Source organism: Balaenoptera acutorostrata, chromosome 2 (assembly GCF_949987535.1).
Source record: "Balaenoptera acutorostrata chromosome 2, mBalAcu1.1, whole genome shotgun sequence".
Lineage (NCBI taxonomy): Eukaryota > Metazoa > Chordata > Mammalia > Artiodactyla > Balaenopteridae > Balaenoptera > Balaenoptera acutorostrata.
Window position 1 is genome coordinate 174,184,182 of NC_080065.1, and position 21,828 is coordinate 174,206,009.

General features: G+C 58.9%; 1 protein-coding gene across 9 annotated transcripts in view; it reads right to left on the minus strand.

Moving 5' to 3' along the window:
* Window positions 1-1,463: 1,463 nt before the first annotated feature.
* The window catches only part of MYO9B (myosin IXB), a 90,381-nt gene continuing 70,016 nt past the window's right edge, over window positions 1,464-21,828 (minus strand). For 7 of the 9 annotated variants that reach the window (XM_057540115.1, XM_057540111.1, XM_057540108.1 and 4 more), the window contains 24 exons: window positions 21,559-21,639; window positions 19,641-19,751; window positions 18,095-18,217; window positions 16,963-17,112; window positions 16,713-16,879; window positions 15,171-16,049; window positions 14,378-14,450; window positions 14,108-14,229; window positions 12,203-12,336; window positions 11,731-11,921; window positions 10,386-10,484; window positions 10,102-10,275; window positions 9,951-9,992; window positions 9,631-9,742; window positions 8,805-8,878; window positions 8,089-8,281; window positions 7,850-7,978; window positions 7,545-7,650; window positions 7,131-7,262; window positions 4,912-5,035; window positions 4,358-4,405; window positions 3,865-4,007; window positions 3,030-3,157; window positions 1,464-2,909 (listed from right to left, as the gene is read on the minus strand). In XM_057540115.1, the coding sequence (XP_057396098.1) occupies window positions 2,494-2,909; window positions 3,030-3,157; window positions 3,865-4,007; window positions 4,358-4,405; window positions 4,912-5,035; window positions 7,131-7,262; window positions 7,545-7,650; window positions 7,850-7,978; window positions 8,089-8,281; window positions 8,805-8,878; window positions 9,631-9,742; window positions 9,951-9,992; window positions 10,102-10,275; window positions 10,386-10,484; window positions 11,731-11,921; window positions 12,203-12,336; window positions 14,108-14,229; window positions 14,378-14,450; window positions 15,171-16,049; window positions 16,713-16,879; window positions 16,963-17,112; window positions 18,095-18,217; window positions 19,641-19,751; window positions 21,559-21,639 (3,951 nt within the window). In that variant the 3' untranslated portion in view covers window positions 1,464-2,493. Of the gene's footprint in view, window positions 2,910-3,017; window positions 3,158-3,864; window positions 4,008-4,357; window positions 4,406-4,911; window positions 5,036-7,130; window positions 7,263-7,544; window positions 7,651-7,849; window positions 7,979-8,088; window positions 8,282-8,804; window positions 8,879-9,630; window positions 9,743-9,950; window positions 9,993-10,101; window positions 10,276-10,385; window positions 10,485-11,730; window positions 11,922-12,202; window positions 12,337-14,107; window positions 14,230-14,377; window positions 14,451-15,170; window positions 16,050-16,712; window positions 16,880-16,962; window positions 17,113-18,094; window positions 18,218-19,640; window positions 19,752-21,558; window positions 21,640-21,828 lie in introns of all 9 variants that reach the window. The other 2 variants (XM_057540109.1, XM_057540116.1) reach the window with 2 other exon arrangements.

Sequence of the window (21,828 nt, forward strand, 5' to 3'; positions counted from 1 at the left end):
GGCCTCCTTCCGGGCGGAAGTGCCCTGTTTTGCTCTCTCATTCTTAGTTGGGGCTTTCTCGTTCCTGTTTGGGCGTTTGCTCTCTCACTCTTGTTTTGTTTCAATTAGAGGCGCCATCCAGTCCGTATTTACTCAGGGCTCAATCGCTTGCTTATCCTCGCGAGCATCTTAACCCTTCCCGAAGGGTTGAAAGGGTCGAGTCCTTCGTTGTCAGGCCCACGTGCAACGCGTGACTTGCTCATTACTTCCCCCCTGCTCAAAATTCCTCCCCTGCTCCCCACTCCTTCCTGGGTTCTTCCCACACTGAGCTCTTCCGCATCCAGGCAGCCTAGGGGAAGATTCTCCTGGGGGAGAGGCTCTGACCTGGGACTTTGGAATCCAAGACTTACGGGCCATGATTTCCAAACTTTGCAGCTATGATATCCCGTCCCAGCCCTGACTGACACCACCTCTCACCGTGGCCTTCTGCGTTTAAGTTTTTCTGGACCTGTCTCCTCCCTTGGGAAACTGGCAGTGTGGCAGTGACATGGGCTAAACCTGGGAGCAAGAGGTCACCCCCAATGCCCAGACCCCCATGGACGGAACCCCCCCCTGCGTCCCCAGGAAGCCAAGGCCCCTTGTTCGAGTCCCCCCTCCTGGAGTGGACAGGGTGAGGATGGGTGCTTCACAGGGACTGAAGCCTGGCATGCAGCCCTTAACCATCTCCCCATCCTTCAGGTCACCTGTGTCCAGGTAACACCGGTGGGCCTGGTGCCCTGTAAAGTACCATGGATGAGACCAAACTCAGGGTATTGCTAAAGGGGGGCTCTAGAGGCAGACAGGGCAGGGTCTGAATCCCAGCCCTGCCCCACTCCAGCTGTGTGGCCTTGGACTAGCCCACCAACTCTTCCTTGCATGTGCCATTGAAACTCCGGTTTGTCACGGTCTCCAACTCCCCCGCCCCAAAGGACCCACCTGCCAGCCAGTTTCCACAACTGCCCATTTGGTTGCAACCTGGGAGCTCTTCTGTGGCGGTTGGGGGTGGTGGTGGTGGTAGTGTTGCTTCTGGTTGTAGTGGGTCCACCAGGACTGACTCCCCACTCCCCACCCAGGGTGGACGGCCCCATCAGTTGACATTTAAGCCCCGGCTGGGGAGAGGCTAGGTGTGACAAGAGGCAGCTCCCAGGACAGCAGGCTCTCCTCACTGAATGTGGCTCTGCCAAGAGCTGCCTGCTTTCCCAGCTTTCTGGATCAATAAAAAGAACTTCCAGCAAAGCCCACGTCCCTTGTGTGAAAACTATGTGTGAAATTCCAGTAACAAACAGCAAAGTCAGTTGGAGGAACAAGGCAGCTCCTTCCAGGCAAGGGGCCCAATCCCTGCCCTGTACCCCTCTTGGCTGAGGCCACAGGGCTGACCCCCACCCGCCAACCCCTGCTCTTTCAGCCTGGAGCTGGCCTGAGTAGGAACTGCATGCAGACACCTCTCAGGCACTTTTTTTTTTTTTAATTTCACACGGCCTGTGGGTGCCTTTTGTTCCAGACCTGGGGCCATGTGTCCAGAGAGTGGGCTGAGCCTAAGAGGGGAGCCCCGCTCCGGAGATGCCAGATGTCCAGGCTGTCACTGTAGACTTGTAGGGACATACAACCCCAGGCCTTGCCCTCCCCACCCATGAGCGGTCCTGAGTTGCGGGCTCCTGTTCTGCCACATGGGGCGGGCAGTGCCAAGGGTGGCCGCCTCCAGCCTCCTGTGTCCAGGGCACAGTGGACCAAGGAGTGATGGCCACCTTCGAGTCTCCCTGGGATGTGAGGTCTGTGGTGCCTGGAGTGGAGGCTGCCTACAACCTCGTGTCCTGTCTCCAGCCAACAGTCTTGATCACCACGGAAGGCTCACTGTTCCCTCGAATGCACGTCGGCCAGGTGGCCACTGGCCGGGCCAGAATACGAGTCCAAGACAGACTTGGGGCAGTCAGGGGCCACAAGTGTTCAAACCCCTCGTGCAGGGTCCTAGCCCTCAGACTGTCCCCCGAGCTGTCCCTCAGCGTGGGTCTGAGCCTCCAAAGCTTCGCGGCTGTGTGGCCTTTACTCTGAAGACTCATGTCCAGGTTATAAGGGAGATGAAGGGCGTTAATATAAAAGTTTGTACATACACATATAAAAAAACAATTTGGTCTTCTGTTAAGGCTGTTACAGTTTAAAGTTATGTAAACCACGCCCAAAGAAACAGTGACCAGAAAAACGTACAAAAGGGGAGATGGGAGATGCCAGGCTGCCCGCCATGATTCGGTGCTCTGGGCGGGCGACTCCGTGCGATGTAGGGGCTCAGCAAGGGCAGCCGGGCCTCAGCCGGCCTCTCCCTGCCTGCACTCACTTGGAGTCGGTGCCCACCTCACATCGCTCTTGGAGCTTTTCATTCCGGATCCTTCTCAGACCACTGAATGCTGGCTCTGGAGCTCTGGCACCCAGCTCTGGCCCCGGGCCGTCCTTGGATATGCGGACTCTGACAGCTGTGGGCCCTCAGCCATTGGCCTGGCCCGAGGCAGGGGGCAGGCAGTAGGTTGGGGGATCCGAGTACCTCCGCTTGGTCCCGGGTGGCCGGTCGTCCTTGTCCAGGGGCTCCTGAGGGCCCTGAGTGGGCAGGTGGGTGCCGGGTGTGATATACACAGAGTGTACCTGGTCTGGGCGGCGAGCAGGTGGCTCTCGGCGCCTCACCGGGGTGGCAGCTTCCTGGGCACCTGGCGCCCGGCCAGGGAGATAGGAGGGCAGGCCGGGCGGGAGCTTGATGTTGGCCGTGGGCATGATGGGGGTCCGCCGGGGGGTCTTCACTCTAACCGTCATGAAGGACGACGGCCTTCGTCGAGGAGGGGCGGCCGCCTCGGGGAGGGGGCTCGGGGTGGGTGCGCTGGGGCAGGGGAGAGCAGGCGCGAGGGGCCCTTTTGAGAGACAGATGGCAGGGTTACTGCAGCTTCAGGGCCGGCAGATGGACCCTCGCCCGGGGGCCTGCTGGGTGTGGACATGGGAAGGAAAAAAGCAGATGCTACCTTAATACTGACCTTCCGAGGCCCCCCGCCCAGCCCGCTCTTCCAACAGGCTCTCGGTGCTAGCTGATGTCTCTGAGTCCAGGTTCTCCTCATCGGAGCCTCGAGGGTCCAGCTCTGGCAGCCGGTACGTGATGTCCTCCCTGGGGATGAGAGGGTCACAGTGTCCAAGGCTGTTCCATGGTGGAAGACCGCCCCACGGAAAAGTGCCAGGCCAGTAGGGGACAGAGTAGGTCATCCTGGTCCTGGAGGGGACTCCCTGCCCCCAGCACCCCAAACCCAACCCCCAAAGCACACCTGGCCCAAAATGCCCCTGACTCAGTGAAGCTCATGTGAGGAAGGTGTCAGGCTGCTGAGGGAAGCCAGGCATCTGGCCTAGTTAGTACTCAGCTAGTGAGGGGCTCCTGCCTCAGGACCTTTGCACATGTTGTTCCCTCTGCCTGGAGTGCCCTACCCTACTCCTAAGACTAGGATGCCCAGGGGGCCTGGATTACACCTGTTCTCCTGGCATAATTTTTAAACAGCATCTCCCTTCATACTTCCATCTTGACCGGACAACAAACTGGTGGATCGCCCTAGCTAAGGCCAACTTTAAGACAAAGCTCAGGCATCACCCCTCTGTTTCCCTTCTCTCCCTATGGGCCACCGTGATTCCCTGTGGTCAAGCAGGGGGTTTAACGAGCTTAGGCTGTGTTTTAGGACAGCAGCACCCCGTGAGGTGGGCACTGGACCACGGGACTGAGCCTAGCCCATCAGCTTCCTAACAGCCAGATCCCCTATAGTGGGGGGGCCAGTGGATGGGGGCTGGACAGGGCGGCCGAGTGTGGCAAGGGTTCGGAGAGACACTTGCTTCTCCTCCTTGATGGACTGGATCCGCTCAATTAGGATCTCTTTCTCGCGATCCTCTTCACCGCCGGCCACTTCCTCCTCTGGCAGCACCCCCAGCTCCTCCAGGCCACCGCTGCTGCTCATCCGGGACTTGGGGTTCTTGATCTACAAAGAGAAGCGGCAGGTCTGGCCAGCCCCTCTGGGTGGGTGGGGGTCAGTGCTTGTGGATGGAGAGAGGGTGGTGCGAGCAGCTCCGGGGGAGGTTAGTTCTGACATGGATGGCTAGGCTTAGAGAGGCTTCTCCGGGGATCATGCAGGGACCGAGTGGCCGGCACGTGGCTCATTAGTCATCTTCAGCACAGGCAATCAGCAGGCAATGGGTTTCCCCCAGCATGCACTTCCAGAAGGTTAGGACACGCTCGCTCTATCCTACGAGGACCCTAGGGGTTGAGAGGAACCCCAGCATGCACCGCACTGGGAGACATGCGAGGAGGACCCACCATACGTGTACATACCAGGACCCCCTCATAAGGAGACGAAAACCCCAGTTTGAGAGGCCAGGGCTGGGGGAGAGATGAAGAGTGGGTGATCACACAGGGCCATGACCAGGGCACAGGCGCTAGTCATGGGCATAAGGCCACGTCTGACTGTCGGGACAAGGACAGGACCCTCCCACAGGAGCCTGGGACTGGCCTCTTATCCCTCTACCCCCCCACTGTGAGGCCACTTCTGCTGCGGCAACGTTTCCCTGTGGGGGGGCCCAGGGCAGCCAGGGACATGGCTGGAGGATGACCAGGACCACCACCAAGTAGGTGACAGGACCCCCACTGCTGAGAGCGGCAGCTGGCCTTGAGGCTGAGCTAGGATGGTGGTCTTTTGGCCGAGGTGAGGAATCAGCCCCTAAACATGCTGCCGCGAGACCTCAGGTCAGGCTGTCGGTGGCCCAGGGTGTGCTGGGAGAGTGTGCTGGACGGATAAGTGAGACCCCGCCCAATGTCCAAACCCCGCCCACCGGTCCCCACTCCCACAAGGCCCCGCCCCCACCGAAGCCCCGCCCTGCGTTGCTCACAGCGTTTTGTCGCAGGAGAGAGAGCCTCCGGAAGGCGATGCTCTCGGCGGCCTCCAGCTGGGTGATCTCCTCCATCTTCACTTTGTACTTCCTCATCTGTTCTTTGATCAGCATCTCCACGCACCTGTGGAGAAGGCGACTCAGCTACCGCCTCGGGGGGTATGGTCAACATGGGGGCCTGCATCTAGGGAGATGCTGGCCCGAGACTCGGGGCATGGTGGCTGAGACAGAGACCCAGAGACCAGGCAGGGCCACGGACATGGCTGTGGCTCCCATCGTGGCCCCAGTTCACTCACTGTGTGACCTCGTGTAGCTCACCCCACCTCTCTGAGCCTGAATCCTTGTCTTAATAAGCCTCCTCGTTTGAAGGAGGAAGTACAGTACCATGGAGGTTGGGTGATTTGTCCCAGGGGCTGCAGGCAGCTGCCCCAAGGGCTCTAGAACTGTGCTGTGACCCAAGGCACATCTGCTCAGTGGTCAGGGCCAGCCTCAGTGGTCAGTACCGAGGCAGGGAGGGTGTGGTGGGACCGGACAGACTCAGCCTGGATGGAGAAGCAGTCATGACTCAGGTTTCCCATTGTCATGACCACATAAGAAAAAAAAAAAACGCAAGGAACATGCTGGAAGCAAATCCGTCAACAGCATACCGCTGCCCAGGTAGTGTCAGGGCCACACTGGACTCTCCTCCACTCTGCCTACCAGCAGCTGTTCATTGATCTCTTGAGTGTGGCCCGGGGTGTGGGGTGTGCAGTCAGGCGTAGCCCTCAGGCCTTCCTGTGTTTTGCCTCCTGAAACCGCCTTGGGTGACAGGTTCTTATTATTTTTTTTTAAAATTTATTTATTTTATTTATTATTTATTTTTGGCTGCGTTGGGTCTTCATTGCTGCGCGTGGGCTTTCTCTAGTTGCGGCGAGCGGGGGCTACTCTTTGTTGCGGTGTGTGGGCTTCAGTAGTTGTGGCTCGCGGGCTCCAGAGCGCAGACTCAGTAGTTGTGGCGCACGGGCCTAGTTGCTCCGCGGCATGTGGGATCTTCCCGGACCAGGGCTCGAACCTGTGTCCCCTGCATTGGCAGGCGGATTCTTAACCACTGCGCCACCAGGGAAGTCCCCAGGTTATTTTTACAACTCGAAGTCTAAACAATGTCCTTTTAGTGATGGATGTCTGCTGACCTCCTTCTGAGTTTTTTTTTTCCTCTTAATTAATTTTTATATTTCGGCTGTGCTGCGAGGCATGTGGGATCTTCATTTCCCAACCAGGGATCGAACCCGTGCCCCCTGCAGTGGACGCGTGGAGTCTTAACCACTGGACCACCAGGGAAGTCCCTTTCTGAGTTCTTTTGAGGCACTTTCTTTTTTTCGTGTGTGTGTTTTTAAAAAAAATATTTATTTATTTATTTGGCTGCGTCGGGTCTCAGTTGTGGCACGTGGGATCTTAGTTGTGGCATGCATGTGGGATCTAGTTCCCGGACCAGGGATCGAACCTGGGCCCCCTGCATTGGGAGCACTGAGTCCTAACCGCTGGACCACCAGGGAAGTCCTTTGAGGCGCTTTCTGAGAACTTTTTTTTTTTTTTGAAGCACTTTCTGAGAACTTTCGAAGATCGTTTGCAGGGAAGAAGGAACCTCGAGAAAACCGCTTCTGTTTGCTGCAGGCTCTCACTGCTCCCAGAGGCTGGGAATGTGGGGCTTCACCACCTGCCCCTCACCCTGGACAGAGGATGAGGGGTTTCGCCCCTTTTTTGGTTTTTCACCCTCAAGAGAACTCAGAAGTGATGCTCTTGCTGCTTGAGGAGATGCTGCCAGGTCTCCACCCGGGTCTGGGCACGTGTGAGCCCTACGATGCCACCATGAGGCCAGGCTGCTTCTTGTCCCTCGTCTGTCAGGAGAGCCCTGCTCGCCGCTCACAGCAGCCAGCACACACGCAGACTTTGTTAGAAGTTCGGTTTTAGTACAAAAGTCACGTGTGTTCGTTAGCAAAGAAAGAAGGGTGGACAGACCAAACGAAGTTTACCCAGGACCCCAGTGCTCAGGACACCTCCCGGGGCCGTTGTGATCGGGCTGTGTTCTTCTAGACTTTCCTCTGCAGGCACATTTACACACTACCGAGGCCAGGCCAGTCCTAGGATTCTGGAGAGGGCTCTCGTCTTTAGTTGTGGGATCCCTGGCTCGGCTGCCCTGAGCGCATGTTGGGGGGTGGGGGCCAGCCGGTCCTGGTACTCACGTGGTGATTTTGAGGACATCCTTCATGCTGGTCAGCGGGTCCGAGTTGTCGGGGCAGCGCAGGAGGCAGGGCGCAAAGATGATGGCCAGTGCGCTGGGTGACATTCGGTTCACGTCCTCAAGCAGGGCTACCCTGTGCAGCAAGCGGCAGTTAGGGGGTGGCCACAGGGAGCCCCAAGCCCAGAGTCCAGATGCCGGGAAAGTGCTGCCGCAGCCGGCAGGTGAGAAATGCTCGCCCCTGCAGGGTGGAGAGGCGCCACAAAGAAGCCGGGGGCCCCCCTCCTGGACCCCCCAGTATGGGCTCACATCCTGGTGTGGAGGCACCAGAGAACGCCAGCCCGGGGAACGCCGTGGCGGGGCTCTTGCTGGGACCCCACCCCCCAGAGGGCGGGGCAACAGGAGGGCAGGCACTTGCTTGACCAGGTGGAAGATGAGCCTCTCCAAGGAGTTGTGGTTGGCTTCTGGCAGGTGCTCCAGGACGGCGTAGATGGCGGCCAGCTGCTCCTGCTTCTCTGGCAGCTCTAGGAGGGTCCCGGGTGTCAGCTCCCTGCGGCCCTCACCCGACAGGCCCCAGGGCGCCGGGGAGCCTCCCACTGTCTGGGGCCCGGTTTCTCAGCTGGGGGCACAGGGGTCCCTCCTCCCTGACAGGCCACAGCACATGCTCGAGGCTCTGACCCCCGACCTCGACCACCTGCCGGCTCTCGCCACGGTGGGACTCACCGACGGCGCGGAGGAAGTCGCCGTACTGGGCGAAGGTCATGAGGGGCTCGGGCAGCTCCCGCAGCCACTGCTTGAGCACCCCGGTGATGGCGTGGATGGGAAAGTTCTCCAGTTTGACCGCCGTGGGGTCTGCGGGGAGGGCGCGGCGGCCGGTGAGCTCGGGGAAGGCAGGAGGGCTGAGCCTGGAGCCCCACGCGGCGCCCTCCTGCCCTTGACACCTACCCGTCCGCAGCACCCACCTGTCTGCAGCGCCTGCCGGAGCTCCCTCGTGCGGTTGGCGGCACCTGACTTGCGGTAGAGGCCCTCGGTGTACAAGCCGTGCATCTCCACGTGTTCCAGAAGCTTCTCCAGCACGACGGGCACTGAGACCTTGTCGCTGGTCAGGCTGTCCACGCACACGCCAAAGTGGCCCGGCTCAGTGCCTGGCTCGATCTGCGACGACGGGGATGGGGGTGAGGGTCGGGCCTGGGCTGGTTGTCCTCCCTGTCACCCACCGCCAGCCCGGCTTCCTCTGTGGCCGCCGTGCCCCCCTGCTCCTCGTCCTCTCTTGCACGGCTGCCAGAGGCGCCGGGCTGTGGAGGTCCCCGGATGGCTGCTGGCAGGGGGTCCCTGTGTGAGGTGCCACAGTCCCCTCCGCCCTGCTGATCCTGGCTTGTGCCAGCCCGTAGGACCCCGCCTCCCTCGTGCAGGGTAGGGGTTTCCTTCCACCTGGAGGAGGGAGGAGCAGGGCCAAGGCTTGGGGTGCACACACAAGCCTGGCCCCAGCTTTGGGGGGCCCTCTGGGGGCTCTGACAGGACCGGGTGCACTCCGCTTCGGGGCCAGCCCCTCCCACCAGCTCCGTGCTCCCACCTGACACCCAGCCTTGGCCTGGCACCTCGCACACCCTCTCCTCCACATCTCTCAGAACGGCCTCCCCCAGGTGTTCTGGTAAGTTCCCGGCCCCAGCGGGCTCACCTTCTTCCCACTTGTGTAAGAGCAGTAGGTCTGAATCTTGTGCACACACTTCTTGTGGCAGGTCATCTTGCACACTAGGAGGTCATGGTGGGGGAGGGGGAGAGGGTAGTCACTGACAGCGCATCAGGGACCCATGGGTCCCGTGGCCGCCTGTCCCCGTGTCTCAGGACAGTGACAACTGCTTGGGTGTTTACGATGGACACGGAGTGGCGGGCTGCTCCTCACAGGGGCCAAGGGGAGAGGTTACCCTGGCCCAAAAAGAAAGCCAACCCTGACTGGTCCTGGCAGGAAAACAGCAGTGCGAGAGGCCTGCCTGACCCAGCCTGGGCCCGGGGGGCTGACTGGCTTCCCACCCGGCCTTGGCCACCTCCTGGCTGCCTGACTGTGGGCCAGCTGGGTCACCCTGGGCTGCACCTGTCTCTCAGGGTCCCTGTGGGGACTGACTGGCCTCACCTGGCACATGGGGGAGGGGCCAGCACTTCAGGCAGCGAGAGCAGCATGAACAAAGACCCGGAGATAGGGCCCAGGGTGACTCGCCCAGGTAGGCGTGCAGAGGGGAGGCTGCGGAGTTGCGGGGGGGGGGCCTGGGGGTCAGTTGAGGACCGGCCTCTGCCCCAGCGTGACAGCGGGGGGTTTGAGTGGGTGAGGTGCGGCCTTACTGCCCCTGTGGTGAGGGGCAGTGCTCTGGGAGGATCGGCCCTGTAGCTGGGGTGAAGGCCTGGGTGCACCGTGAGGGGTTGGGGACATGGTGGGGGGTCAGGGGTTGTGCGGTGGGAGTCGGGGGGCCTCGGGGGGGTCAGGGGCGCAGTGGGCGAGGGGCACTCACCGCTGCAGAGCAGGGCCTTGTCCATGAGCCAGATGTAGGAGAGGCACTGCTCGCAGGACTGGGGGATGCTCACTTGGTAGCTGGCGAACACGTGCCCGTTGTGCTGCTGGACCTGGAGCAGTGGGGGTGGGGGGCCGAGTGGGAAGGTGGACCCCCAACGGGGTCGCCACGGGGCTGCACAGCGGGGATGCTGCCTGTGGCATCTCAGGACCGGGGTCCCTTAGGGCCGGGTAGAAAAACACACGCCCGCCCGCGTGCACATGCGCACACACAGACACACGCACACCCGTGCGCGTGCACGTGAGAACACACATACTCACAGCACGCTCCTGCTTCCGCTTCTTCTTCTGAGCTTTGCTCTGCTGTGAGGGAGCACAAAGGCCAGCTCTGTGTGGGGTCCCCTGGGGACACCCCGACCCCAGCAATGTCCTGGCGCCGGGACCCTCCCTCGCCCGGAGTGGTAGCACCCACCTTGGGAGGCTCGAAGTCGTTCTTGGTGTGCCCGCGGGTGAACTCGTCCAGCAGCGACTGGAAGAGATTGAGGACCAGGTTGGTGTCCTTCTCGCCGCGCTCGGCCGCCAGGTTGCTCACGACGATCTGGTAGTTCTCCATCAGGTCCTTGTAGCCGACATGGATCTTCCCGTTCTGCGGCAATGCAGGGTGTGACCCTCTGTGAGACAGACGGACGGGGGTGCCCGGGGGAGGGCATGGGGTCTGCCGCAGGGGCCCTCCCTGGGGCTGGGGGCTCCACGTACAGGGACGGAATACATGGTCTTGAGGTTGCTTCGGAACTTCTCGGTGGCTTCGATGAATAAGCTCTCGATGGGAGTCTTCTGGGAACGCAGGTCATTTATCTGGAGAGGAAGGGAGAGATGTGCTGACCCCACGTTTCCTCAGGCCGGGCATCTGGGCGGCCATAGCTCTGCCCTGTCCCAAGTCCTTCCCTGGCTCCCCTGGGCTTGCAGGGAAACATCCCGGCCCTCTTGGCAGCCCTGATGTCTCGGGGATCACTCACTGTGGGGGCTGAGCAGCACCCCTGGCCTCCCCCACCAGATGCCGGTAGCTCCTGGGGACCAAAAACATCTGCCGATGTTGCCAGGTGTCCCCTGGGGGCAGACTCACCCCTGGTTGAGAAACACTGGTTTAACTGGGGCCCTTCCTGCCGCCCCGCCCCGGCGCTCAATGCCCGGCTGTGCTCCAGGACGGGGGCTGCCTCAAATGGCCCGGTCATTTCACCATGCCTCCACCCCTCAACTGTCCCTGTCAGCTTGCTGTCTCCCTCTGAAGCTCTCAAATACCACACTGTTTGCTGTGGGATTGCCTGCAGCTGGGGCCATGAATACCCTGAGTGCAGGCTGTGATTTCTTCACCTCTGTCTCACACGCTAAGTGCTCAATCACTGCCTGGAACTGCATGCATTTTGTAAAAGTGGGTTCTAAATAAAATAATTTGTTCGCGGTCAGCTGCAGCTGAGCGGCAGGACAAAGAAAGGTTACATGACCTAGGAGCAGCCTGGCAGGACTCGGGTGTGTCAGGTGCCTTGCCTGGAAGATTATTCTGGATGCTAGTGCTTCCCTTTTCTCACATGTGTGAGAAAGTGGGCCACCGTCCCCAAGGGGCGCTCTGAGACAGCAAACCAAGTGTCTTTAAGCAGCGGATCTCAAACTTCCTGGGCAGGAACTGCAGGACAGAGTGCCTCTGCTGGGCGCCCAACCCATGTGTGCACATGCACGTGTGCTCTAGATGATTCCGGCAGGGGCGGGGGTCCCAGAATCAGATGATTCAGGTGTGACTCGCTTCCACACGTTCTGTGTAGCCCCCCATAGTAAGACACACATTTTGTAGCAAAATGTAAGCATCCCCACCAAGCAGGATGAATGTAGGCTATAAGCGATCTCTCGGGAACCCCTGCCAGGTTTTACAGAAAAGCAGCTGATGCCAAACTTAGGAACAAGCGTGTGGTTTCCAGAACTTTCTGTGTGTTGGAACCGTGGACCTGGACTTTCCAGTCCCGCCTGATAAAGGCTTTGGTGTGACGGTTTGCAAAACTGCCAGGTGGAGACGGCCTTCTGGGGAGGCCCAGGGCCCTGGCTGGCCCACCTTGTTGAGCAGGAACTCATCCAGGTACTTGAGCTCGTTGGCGTTGGTGATCTTGCGGAACACTGACTCTCGCCACTTCTCCGACACCGTGATTTTGCCAATCTTGAGGTTTCGGTTCTTCTTCCCTTTGCCTCCTGGCTCCTTGGCGTGCTTCTCGCCGGTGGCGTGGCGGTGCTGGTGGCTGGAGGGGGCTGGGGAGGGGGACGGGAGGCAGGAGAGGCTGGTAAGGGCAGTGGGTTCCTGGGGAGGACTGAGGTTGGCCTCTGGGGCATGGTCACGAGTGCAGAGAACCAGGGCCCTGTGCTGTCGCATACTGAGGTCCGCGGCCAGAGAGTGCCTCTGGGGATGGGGACCAGTCCCAAAGCCCCGCAACCAGGGCTTGGCCCACAGCTGACTCAAGGCCCCATCTGGGGACGGTCCTCAGGGGCCCCAGTGGCTCTGCTGTCCGTCCCTGAGGCTGCGGGAGACCAACCTTCTAGATTCTTCTTCATGGCGGCGGCTTCCAGTACGACTTGCCCGGGTACTGTGTTCTCTGTCTCCTCTGTGCCCTCCAGGTTGTATTTCTTATCCTTGTTCTTATGCAGGAAAAGTCTCTTAAACGTGGATCTGTAGGACAAAGTAAGGGATTCCGCTTAAGCCTCAGGAAATGAAGGCAGATGTGAGGCCAAAGCAAGGGTCCACTTACTGTAATGAGAAATAGCCCTTTTCTTGGTTATCATTGGAAGGGGATGCCACTAAAAATACGGTTGATCTGTGTGAACTGACAGGGGACTCGGGCAAAAGAGCGAGATGCTGAGCAGATGTCACAGCGTGACCCCATTTTCATATTAAAAAAAAATTACCCCCATCCCCTCCCCCAAGATTATTTTATAGGCACAAGGTTAGGGGAAAAAAACCTTAAAGAATAAATACCAAATCATGTACTATGGATACTGGGTACGTGATGGGATGAATGGTGGCCCCACCCAAGAGATATGTCCATGTGCTAACCCTCGGGGCCTATGAGCGTGATCTTATCTGGGAACATGGTCTTTGCAGATGTGACTAAATGCCATGGACTGAATATTTGTGTCCCCCCATATCTGTATGCTGAAGCCTAACTCCCAGTGTGATGGTTATCGGGAGGTGGGGCCTTTGGGAGCTGATTAGGTCACGAGGGTGGAGCCCTCATGAATGGGATTCATGCCCTTATAAGAGACACCAGAGAGCTCCCTCGCCACTTCCGCCATGTGAGGACACAGCAAGAAGAAGGTGTCTATGAACCAGATACCAAATCTGCTGGCACCTTGATCTTGGACTTCCAGGCTCCAGGTCAGTCTGTGGTGTTTTGTTACAGCAGCCCGAATGGACTAAGACACTAAATGAAGGATCTCAAGATTCTGAGTCATCCTGGATTACCCAGATGCGCTCTAAAGCCAATGACAAGTGTCTTTATAAGAGACAGAAAAAGAGAAGACACAGGGGAGAGACGAATGTCATGTGAAGACAGAGGCTGAGATTGGAGGGGGTGGTGATGCAGCCACAAGCCAACGAATGCCTGGAGCCCCCAGAAGCTGGAAGAGGCAAGGAAGGATCCTCCCCGAGATCCTTTGGAGGGAGACATGGCCCTGCCCACACCTTGATTTCACACTTCTGGCCTCCAGAACCACGAAGAGAGTAAACTCCTATTGTTTGAAGACACCCTGTTTGTGGTACTTTGTTTTGGTGGTGGGGTCTCCTGAAAGCAGGGGGCTCTCTCCTCCCACTGCAGCCCGTTCCTCACCGTCCTCAGGCTCCCGTCCTGAGTTTGGGTCAAAGCTCCCCTGACCCAGGGCCCATCCCCTCTGCTCTGTGAACCGCCTAGAGCACTGTGGCAGAGGCTTTCTGGGGACAGAGCCTTGGCCCAGTTTTTGCTATCTAAGGACCAAGGAGGGGTTCCCGGATGTGGGGACGGAGGAGCTGGGAGCTGGTTCTCATTCCATAAACAGCCAAATGGACACTGTCTGTCTGTGGCCTCAGAGGAGGTGACCCACACTGGCTCTAGGTTTCAACGGGAATCATTTCACCCCAATGTGGCCACAACCCGAGCTCCCGCATGGGTTTCTCCTCACGGAACTGCTAAGCGAACGTCTCCCCAAAAGAGCTTCATATAAGGTGCAATCGGCTTATGGGAATTTCCTGGTGGTTCAGTGGTTAGGACTCTGCGCTTTCACTGCCAGGGCCCAGGTTCAATCCTGGTCAGGGAACTAAGATCCTTCAAGCCATGTGGCCAAAAAAAAAAAAAAAAGTGAGAAAAGTGTGATCAGCTTAGGAGATCAGACTGCTCTGGGACTGGAGGACCCGGACACCCTGGGTGTCCTCTGGTGGCCTGAGCCCACCCCCAAAACCCCACACTTACTTAGAATCGACGGAGCCTGGGGACAGCCCAGCATCTGTCCCCAAGGATGCGTCACCCGACTTCTTCTTCTGGATGGCCAGCTTCTTCGTGCTGGGCTCCCCGTCCACGGTTTCTGCAGAAGGCTGTAGGGGAGGGGGGCTGGGTAAGCAAAGGCAGGCGGCCTCTCCGGAGGGAAGTTGGGGGTGCCAGTGCTCCCATGCATTCTATCCACCGTTCCCTTCTGGTGGCGCTTGGACCCTCAGGGGTGAGAGCTGCCGCCTAAAGCTTTACCTGAGTCTTGGTCTGGGACGGGGACGAGAGGAGCTTGGAGACGTCGCTCGTGGATAAGGAAATGCGCCTCTCCCTGCGAGATCACAGAAATGTGGCTTTTACTGATGAGGGTGAGTAGGAGACATTTGGGGTTGTCATGACTGAGACGGAGAGGGTAGTGCTACTGGCATCTGGTGGGCGAAAACCAGGGATGCTGCTCTGCCCCCCACGGTGCCCAGGACGGCCCCCACCACAGAGATCGAGACGGCCCCAGGGGTCCACTGTGCCAAGGCCGAAAAAGCCTGTCCTAGCAAAAGGCCTGCATCTTCCTGCATCTCTGTATTCCTTTGGACAGGCAGCCCTCTGGGACAAGGGGCTGGTGATTCGGAGTCACCGATATTTAGCCAACTGGGGTCCAAGTGTGTCGAGAGCTGCTCTTTCAGCCTCTGGGTGTGTGTAATCACTCCCACTGTTGATGAGGGAACTGAGGTCCAGGCAGGCTGGGGAGGGGGGTGGACCTCAACCCAAGGGGCCACCTTCCACAAGGCTGGAGGCTTTCTGTGTGAACTGGGCCCATTTGGACAGGGGCTTCAGGGTCCCCGGAAGGTGCCTCGTCTTCCCCGAGCCTTTCCCCGCCCCCTGGGCCCTTCTTCCTTGGGGCTCCCACCCACCTGGCGTCAGCTCTCAGGCACAGAGCCTCACACATTTCTGGGACGCATGGTGCTGCCCTGGTCCTGCTCCAGGCTTTGGCTATGTATCCCCCGACCCTGCCCGCCCACCCCAGCCCTTGGAGAAAGGAGGGTACAGGGCTTACTCTGTGGGCGTGAGGGCAACCCCCTCGGCCCGGTGCCGCTCGCTGAGGTCCAGGGACTGGCTCAGCATGGTGCTGGGGCCAGCTGTCATCAGCTTCTTGCCCCGCCACAGCTCCACGGCGCTGGCCAGCCGCTCGGCGTCCGGGTCCCTGTACCGCTGAATCTGGGTGGAGCCTCCTGGGCTCTCGGGCCTGTCCTGGGCCCTCGGGCCAACCCCAGGCTTGCTCTTGTCCTTGGGAGTCTCTGGGGTGGCACCGGGGGCCAGCAGGCCGACCCTGCTGTCCAGGGCCAGGCTGGTGGGTCGTTCCACGTGGCCGGGCCTGGGGCTCCCGCCCTGGGCTTCAGCTGAGACCGGGCTGCCCGGCGCGGGCTGCGGGGGCTCCTCGGGCTGCTTTTCAGGAGCCATCCCTGTGTCCGTCCTTGCGTCCCGAGGGCTTTCATCTTCTCTGTCCTCCTTTCTGTCTTCTGGGAGGTTCTCTTCTGGCTCTGGGACGGCCCTTCTGGAAGGTTCTCTGAGGGCGTGCTCTTCCTTACAGGACTGGATGTGCTTGTTCTGGAGTTTCACGTGCTCCAGCCCCCTTTGCCGGCGCGACTCGCGCTTCTCCCGGCTGCTGGGCACTTTCTCGTGACTTTCGGCTGCGTTTTTCTGGGCTGGGGGCGCCTTCTCCGGTTGGGAGCTCTCCACGGGGGACCCGTCACTGGGCCACACCTCGGGCTCCAGCTCCAAATGCTCGCCGTCCTTGGATGGTTCTGGGCCCTGCGCGGGTTCCTGCCCAGCTGCCCAGCCCAGCCCGGCCTCTGCGGTTTCCTCTCGGGCGGCTCGCTGGGCTTCCCTCTCCTTCTCCGCCGCCTTGTGCTTCTCTGCCACCATCTGGCTGAAGCTGGTGGGGGGAAAGTGAAGGCGGTGGTTTCAGGAACAAATCCACCCAGGGCGTCGGGGACCCCTTTTCTACCTGCAGGTGCACGGGTGGGGGGCCAGGTGGCATGTGGCGAGACCCTGGCCCTCAGAGATGCTTCTGGAAAGGCAGAGCCTCCTCAGCCAGGGAAGGGGGAGACACGGAGTGGCCTCTTGTTGTCATGGCCACGTCTGCCTGGCTGGTTCAGGGGGACCTTTATTAGGTCTGTTGTGGGAGGGATCTGAATTCCTTTGGAGTCCCTGGCCTGGTGGATTCCCAGGCTTCGTGTGTGAGCGGGGGTGAGGGGAGCCCCCGATGGCTGGTCCTGGTGGCCTGAACCCTCCAGCTCTGAATCCAGGTGCTCTGCCAACCTGCCTGGGGTGGGCAGGTGCAGTGGTGGTGTGGGGGTCCCTGGCAGAGACTGAGTACCGCCAATGGTGACCTGGGGTTTTGCCAGTAGGTGCCACCTACCAGCCCTGGAGCGTCTCTCTAGGGTCCTGTGTGCCCAGATGGCTAGATGCCTGCCAGCCTCTCCTCAGCCTCCCTGTGTCCAGACAGCTCCACTGGCCAGACGGTGTCTCAGGCAACCCTTGGGTGAGTGGCATGTTCTGGTGGGGGGTGCAGGGGGCTTGGTCCCATTCCGCTCACCTCCTGCGCTGTAGGTGCCCCCGGCAGAGGCTCTGCAGGCGGATGATGCTCTGTCTCTGCAATTGGTAGGCTGCCCGCTGCCGGCAGCCCCTCCACGCGGCCTGGAGGGACACCGCTGCCTGCGTCCTCTCCAGTGCCCGGCGGACGCGGTAGGACCGCCAGCAGGCCTGAGAGTGGAGGGGGCGTTCAGGGGCTGGGAGGGCGAGACCCCGGCCACCCCCGCCCCCGGCCCCACGGGCCCCCTCAGGACCTGGATGGTGACGGCCGCCCGCCTCATCTGTAGGAAGTGCCTGCGCTCCAGCACCATCCGGAACCAGCTCTGCAGGAGCAGGATCTTCCGCACGACCTCCCGGTGCAGTGTCTCCTGCAGGGCCTGCCGCTCCGTCTCCTTCAGGAAAACCTAGCAGGCACAGGAGGGGTCAACATGGCCTCCAGAACCCCTGTACCCGGCAGGTCTGCTTGGCCCACCCCGGGAGTGCGTGAGACCAAGCTGGTGTGCTGACTGACCTGACCAAGGGGAGTTTTTTGTAAAAAAAAAATATTGAGATAGAATTCCCGGAACATAAAATTAACCATTTAAAGTGAACGATTCAGTGACATTTAGTACATTCACAAGATTGTGCAGCCATCACCTCTATCTAGCTCTGAAACATTTCCATCACCCCAAAGGGAAACTCCGTGCCCATTAGCAGTCATTTCCTAATCCCCCTCCCCTAGCCCCTGGCAACCACTAATCTGCTTTCTGTCTCTATGGATTTACATGTTCTGGACATTTCATATTAATGAGATCACACAATCTGTGGCCTTTTGTGTCTGACTTCTTTCACTCAGCATGATGTTTTCAAGGTTCATCCACGTAAGCGTGTATCAGGGCTGAATAATACTCCACTAAGGGAATGACCCACGTTTTGTTTCTCTATCATCTGTTGATGGATACATGAATTATTTCTACCTTTTGGCAAGTGACTAGTGCCGCTATGAACATACATGTACAAGGATTTGTTTGCACATCTATTTTTAGTTCTTTTGGGTTGATACCTAGGAGCGGAATTGCCGGGCTACATGGTAACTCTATATGATTAACTCGTTGGGGCGCTGTGAGGGGACTTGTCACATCTGGTAGAGCCCTGTTGGGGAGCTGCCAGACATTAAAAAGTTCCTGAACATCCTGTTCTATGGTGTGATGGTCTGATGCCTGAGCCCCACACCTTAGGTCTGCCCCTCTGCCTTCCAGGAAGAAATAACGTGCTGGGCCCCAAAAAACGCACTTCCTCAGCAGAGCCCCTTATTTTTCAGTGAGTGGCTTGGGCCGTGGGAGGACCCTGTGTGTGGCAGAAGGTGGGGGACAGTTTGCAGCCACCCTGAGGGGTGCAAACACTGACCTTGGTCTTGCCGATCTGGTAGCTCCTCTTGTCTATGTCCATCTTCTCCAGCAGGGCAGAGATAACCTCCCTGCAGGGCTGGGCATTCTTGGGCAACAGTACCTGGAACTGCTCCGTGAAATCCTGGGTGGTTTTGGCCGAGAAAGGAGAATCTGCGTGAGTGTTTCTGCCACCCGACAAGAAGAGGGGGCTCCAGCAATTCCCTGGTCAAGCCGAGTTTCCGAAGGCAAAACTTGGTTTGATGTGAACAGTACTGACAAAGCTAAAATCTTGGACTTTCTGAAACAGTCTAAAGCTTAAGAAAGACTGTCGCAGACATAGAGCACCGATCTTTCAGTCAGTCGGCCAGTGACCATTGAGGACCTGCTGGGTGCTGGCGTTGTTGGGGGGCAGCCAGGAGATGGAGCTGCTCTTGGGGGGCCCACAGTCTGGCTCATTATAAGGCTGAATCGTAGCTGGAGGCATGTCCCCCCACTGCCCCAGTTTTTCTGGCCGCGTTGCACGGCATGCGGGATCTTAGTTCCCCAACCAGGGATAGAACCCTTGCCCTCTGCAGTGGAAGCACGGCATCCTAACCACTGCACCACCAGGGAAGTCCCAAGGTATGCCCTTTTTAAGTAAACAATTACGCCAAATTTTTAAGAGCCAAGCCATTAATGAGACACACCAGCATTTTCTTCCTTTTCGGTAATCTGCCTTTCCTATTTATGCAGGCTCAGAAAAATGATATTCCCATTCTGTGGATGAAAAGGGGAGGCATGCCACAATGAAGCCATGTCCCTGAGGCCATATGGGTAAAGCCTGAATGGGGACCAGGCGCTGCCACCTCTGGTTTCAGGCCCAGGGCTCACTCGAGCGCCACACAGCTGCTGCCAGCTCCCAGCATGAGCCAGGGGTTCTCAACCTGGGCCATGTTGACCCCTGGGGACATTCAGTGATACATGGAGACATCTTGGGTTGTCAGAACTCAGGGGAATAGTGTTCCTGGCATCTTGTGGGTGGAGGCCAGGGATGCTGCTCAACGCCCAATGGTGCACAGGGCGGCCCTCACCACAGAGAATGACCCAGCCCCAAGTGTCCATGGTGACGTGGTTGAGAAACTGCTGTAATTTGGTCTTCACCAGTTTGAGGTTACTGGTGATCTTCTGTGTTTCTAGAAAGCCCAGGGAGTAATCTCTGAAGTCATCACCTCCTTGGGCCTCAGTTTCCATACTGGGAAAATAGGAACCAGGGCCCCCTTGCTGCTGGTTGACAGAATAAAAGAGCTGGGTATAAAAGTGTGTATTACAGAAGATGCTAAATAAAGGGCCGAGCTGCACAGGGATCTGCTTGTGCAGTTCCCTTTTACCCACTTGGTTTAACACACCTCTTGCGAGGAACTATGTCCCCCACCGTGAGAATGATCTGGTACAAATGCCAACAGTGCCAGCCAGCATGGAGAAACCCTAATGGAAAGTAACCTGCCAGGCTCATGCTCCATAGAAGCACTCTTTCTGGAGGTGGTTAGTGTCCCAGGCAGCCACGCATGTGCAGGAGAGCATCCTACCTGGAACGTGTACTTGGCGCTGTAGCCCGACCTCCGGATCCGCACGGTCTCCAGCATGCCTGTGTAGCGCAGCTGCTGCAGCACCAGCTCATCATCGAAACACAGCTCTTTCTGAAACAGGATCGAGCAATCAGGGCAGATGCCTGCAGGTGGCTGGGGACGGGATCCCTGGGAAGAGGTGTCTATTCCCACGTGACTGCCTTCCCTCAGGACTCCAGATACGGATGCAGTCAGGGCACACCTGTGGGCTGGGGCTGATCCGGGAATGTCCCCAACCTGGCAGCCGTGGGCACCTGGAGGATCTGTTTTTTTTTTTCCTTGCTCCAGACATTTTTTTTTGGAATAAAGACATGGGGCCACTCAGCAGTGATGCCTAAGGCATTCATCTCTTCTAGAAAACTTGGCCATCTGATCTGCTCTATTCCCTGCTGTCCGGGAGACAGATGCCACTTCTCACTGCCTCACTCAAGATAATTTGCTGCAAAGAGTTATTTCCTAAAGGCCCCTTCCCAAACCTATTAAACTCATACCCTGTGCCACGTATCAGGGTGAGCAGTGGGGATTTGGCAGACAGAACACACTGCTGGGCCCCCTGTGGGAGGTGTCATAGGAGAGGGGACCCTGGGCTGAGTCCTGAGGGCCGAGTAGAGGACGGGCAGGGAGCATCTGGGTGAAGGCCCGAAGGAGGAAGGGGAAGCCGAGGGGTGGACAGGGATGCAGGGAGACGCTTGCTGCTGGAGGGGTGGGGGTGAGGGGGAGGAGGGGCTGAAAGGAGGCTGGATCAGTGAGCTTCCAGCCCAGAGCTCAGGGGCCTGGACTCCATGTTGGTGGGGGTTATTTTAAGTGGATGGAGGGGAGGGAATGGCATGAGGGGAGGGATGTCATGATTGGGTTGTGGGGGGGGGCTTCTGGTACGTGGTGGGCTCTTGGAGACTAGGGATTCTACTCAATACACTAAAAAGCATAGCATAGCGCCCCCTACAGCAAAGAATGATCTGCAGGCATGGCCCTTGTCCAAAGCAGGTGCTGATGGAGTGTTTCCCGAGTTGCCCAAAGCTGAGGCAAAATCCAAATGGGTGGAGAAGACAGGCCCGATTCTGCTGCTGGTGGAAGGTAGGGAAGGGGGACAGAAATCTCTGAGACGCCACTGGGGGACCAGGAATGGGAAGGGAGGGGAGACAGGGTGAGTCCAGGTCCTTGCCTGGGGACGGAAAGCCGTGGCACCTGGCAGGGCCAAGCTGGGCTCTGGACGTTAGCAGAGCGTCCCAGGAGCAGGGGAGAGGCAGGGAAACAGGAGGAGTGGAGACAGAGAGCGTGGGTGAACAGAGTGGCCAGGAGGCACTTGCTCGGAGATCGGTTTGTGCCTGGGAGGGAGCCCAGGTCCCAAATGGCCTCCAGCAAAGTCCCTGAGGGGATGGAGTGGCCAGTGGACCCCTGGGGAGAACGAAGCCTGGCTGCAAGGGCTGAGTCCGCCACTGTGGGCCCCCACTGGTGCTCTGTCTTTCCAGAAAGTTCAGGATGAGCAGCAGGCTCTGTGCTCCTGTTGCCTGACTTCAGCCTCTCCCTTCCAGCACATTCTCTGCACATATTGCCTTTGGGATATATCTGAAGAGCACCCCCGACCTGTCCCTCTTCAAACAAACTTTCTCTGGGGCCCCACCATGTTCCAGACGACGTCTCTATTCTTGGCTGGTCACCAGGTTGCCCTTGCTGCCTCCTGCTGACCCCCCTCTACCCCCAGCCGGCTACAGCACACGTTTACAGTTCCCGAAACCTGTGTGGACACTTGCTTCCTTGAGGATTCTCCTGACCAACCCTCCCCCCTCTCAGCACCGCCCCCCCCAACAGGAACACCCCCTGCCGAGCCACCAGACCTCGGCTTGGCTTTCACCTCCCCGGAGACGTGGGAGCCCCTCACCTTCTCGGCGTTGGAGCGGATGCAGCGGATGAAGAAGGGCTCTGCCTTCCCCAGTGCCTCCAGGAGCTTATTAAGGGACGTCTGGGGAGAGAGGGGGAAGGTGCTGAGCTGGGACCCCCAGGGGCACACTCCTCGGTGGGGGGGGAGCCAGGTTACCTGCCTGTATCGGCGGGGGGGCATCTGTGCTGATGTGGGACATGGGAGGTTGCAGCGGGACGTTCTGACCAGAGGCTGTGCTACCCCGGGGAGCCCCCAAGGGAGCTGAGGGGT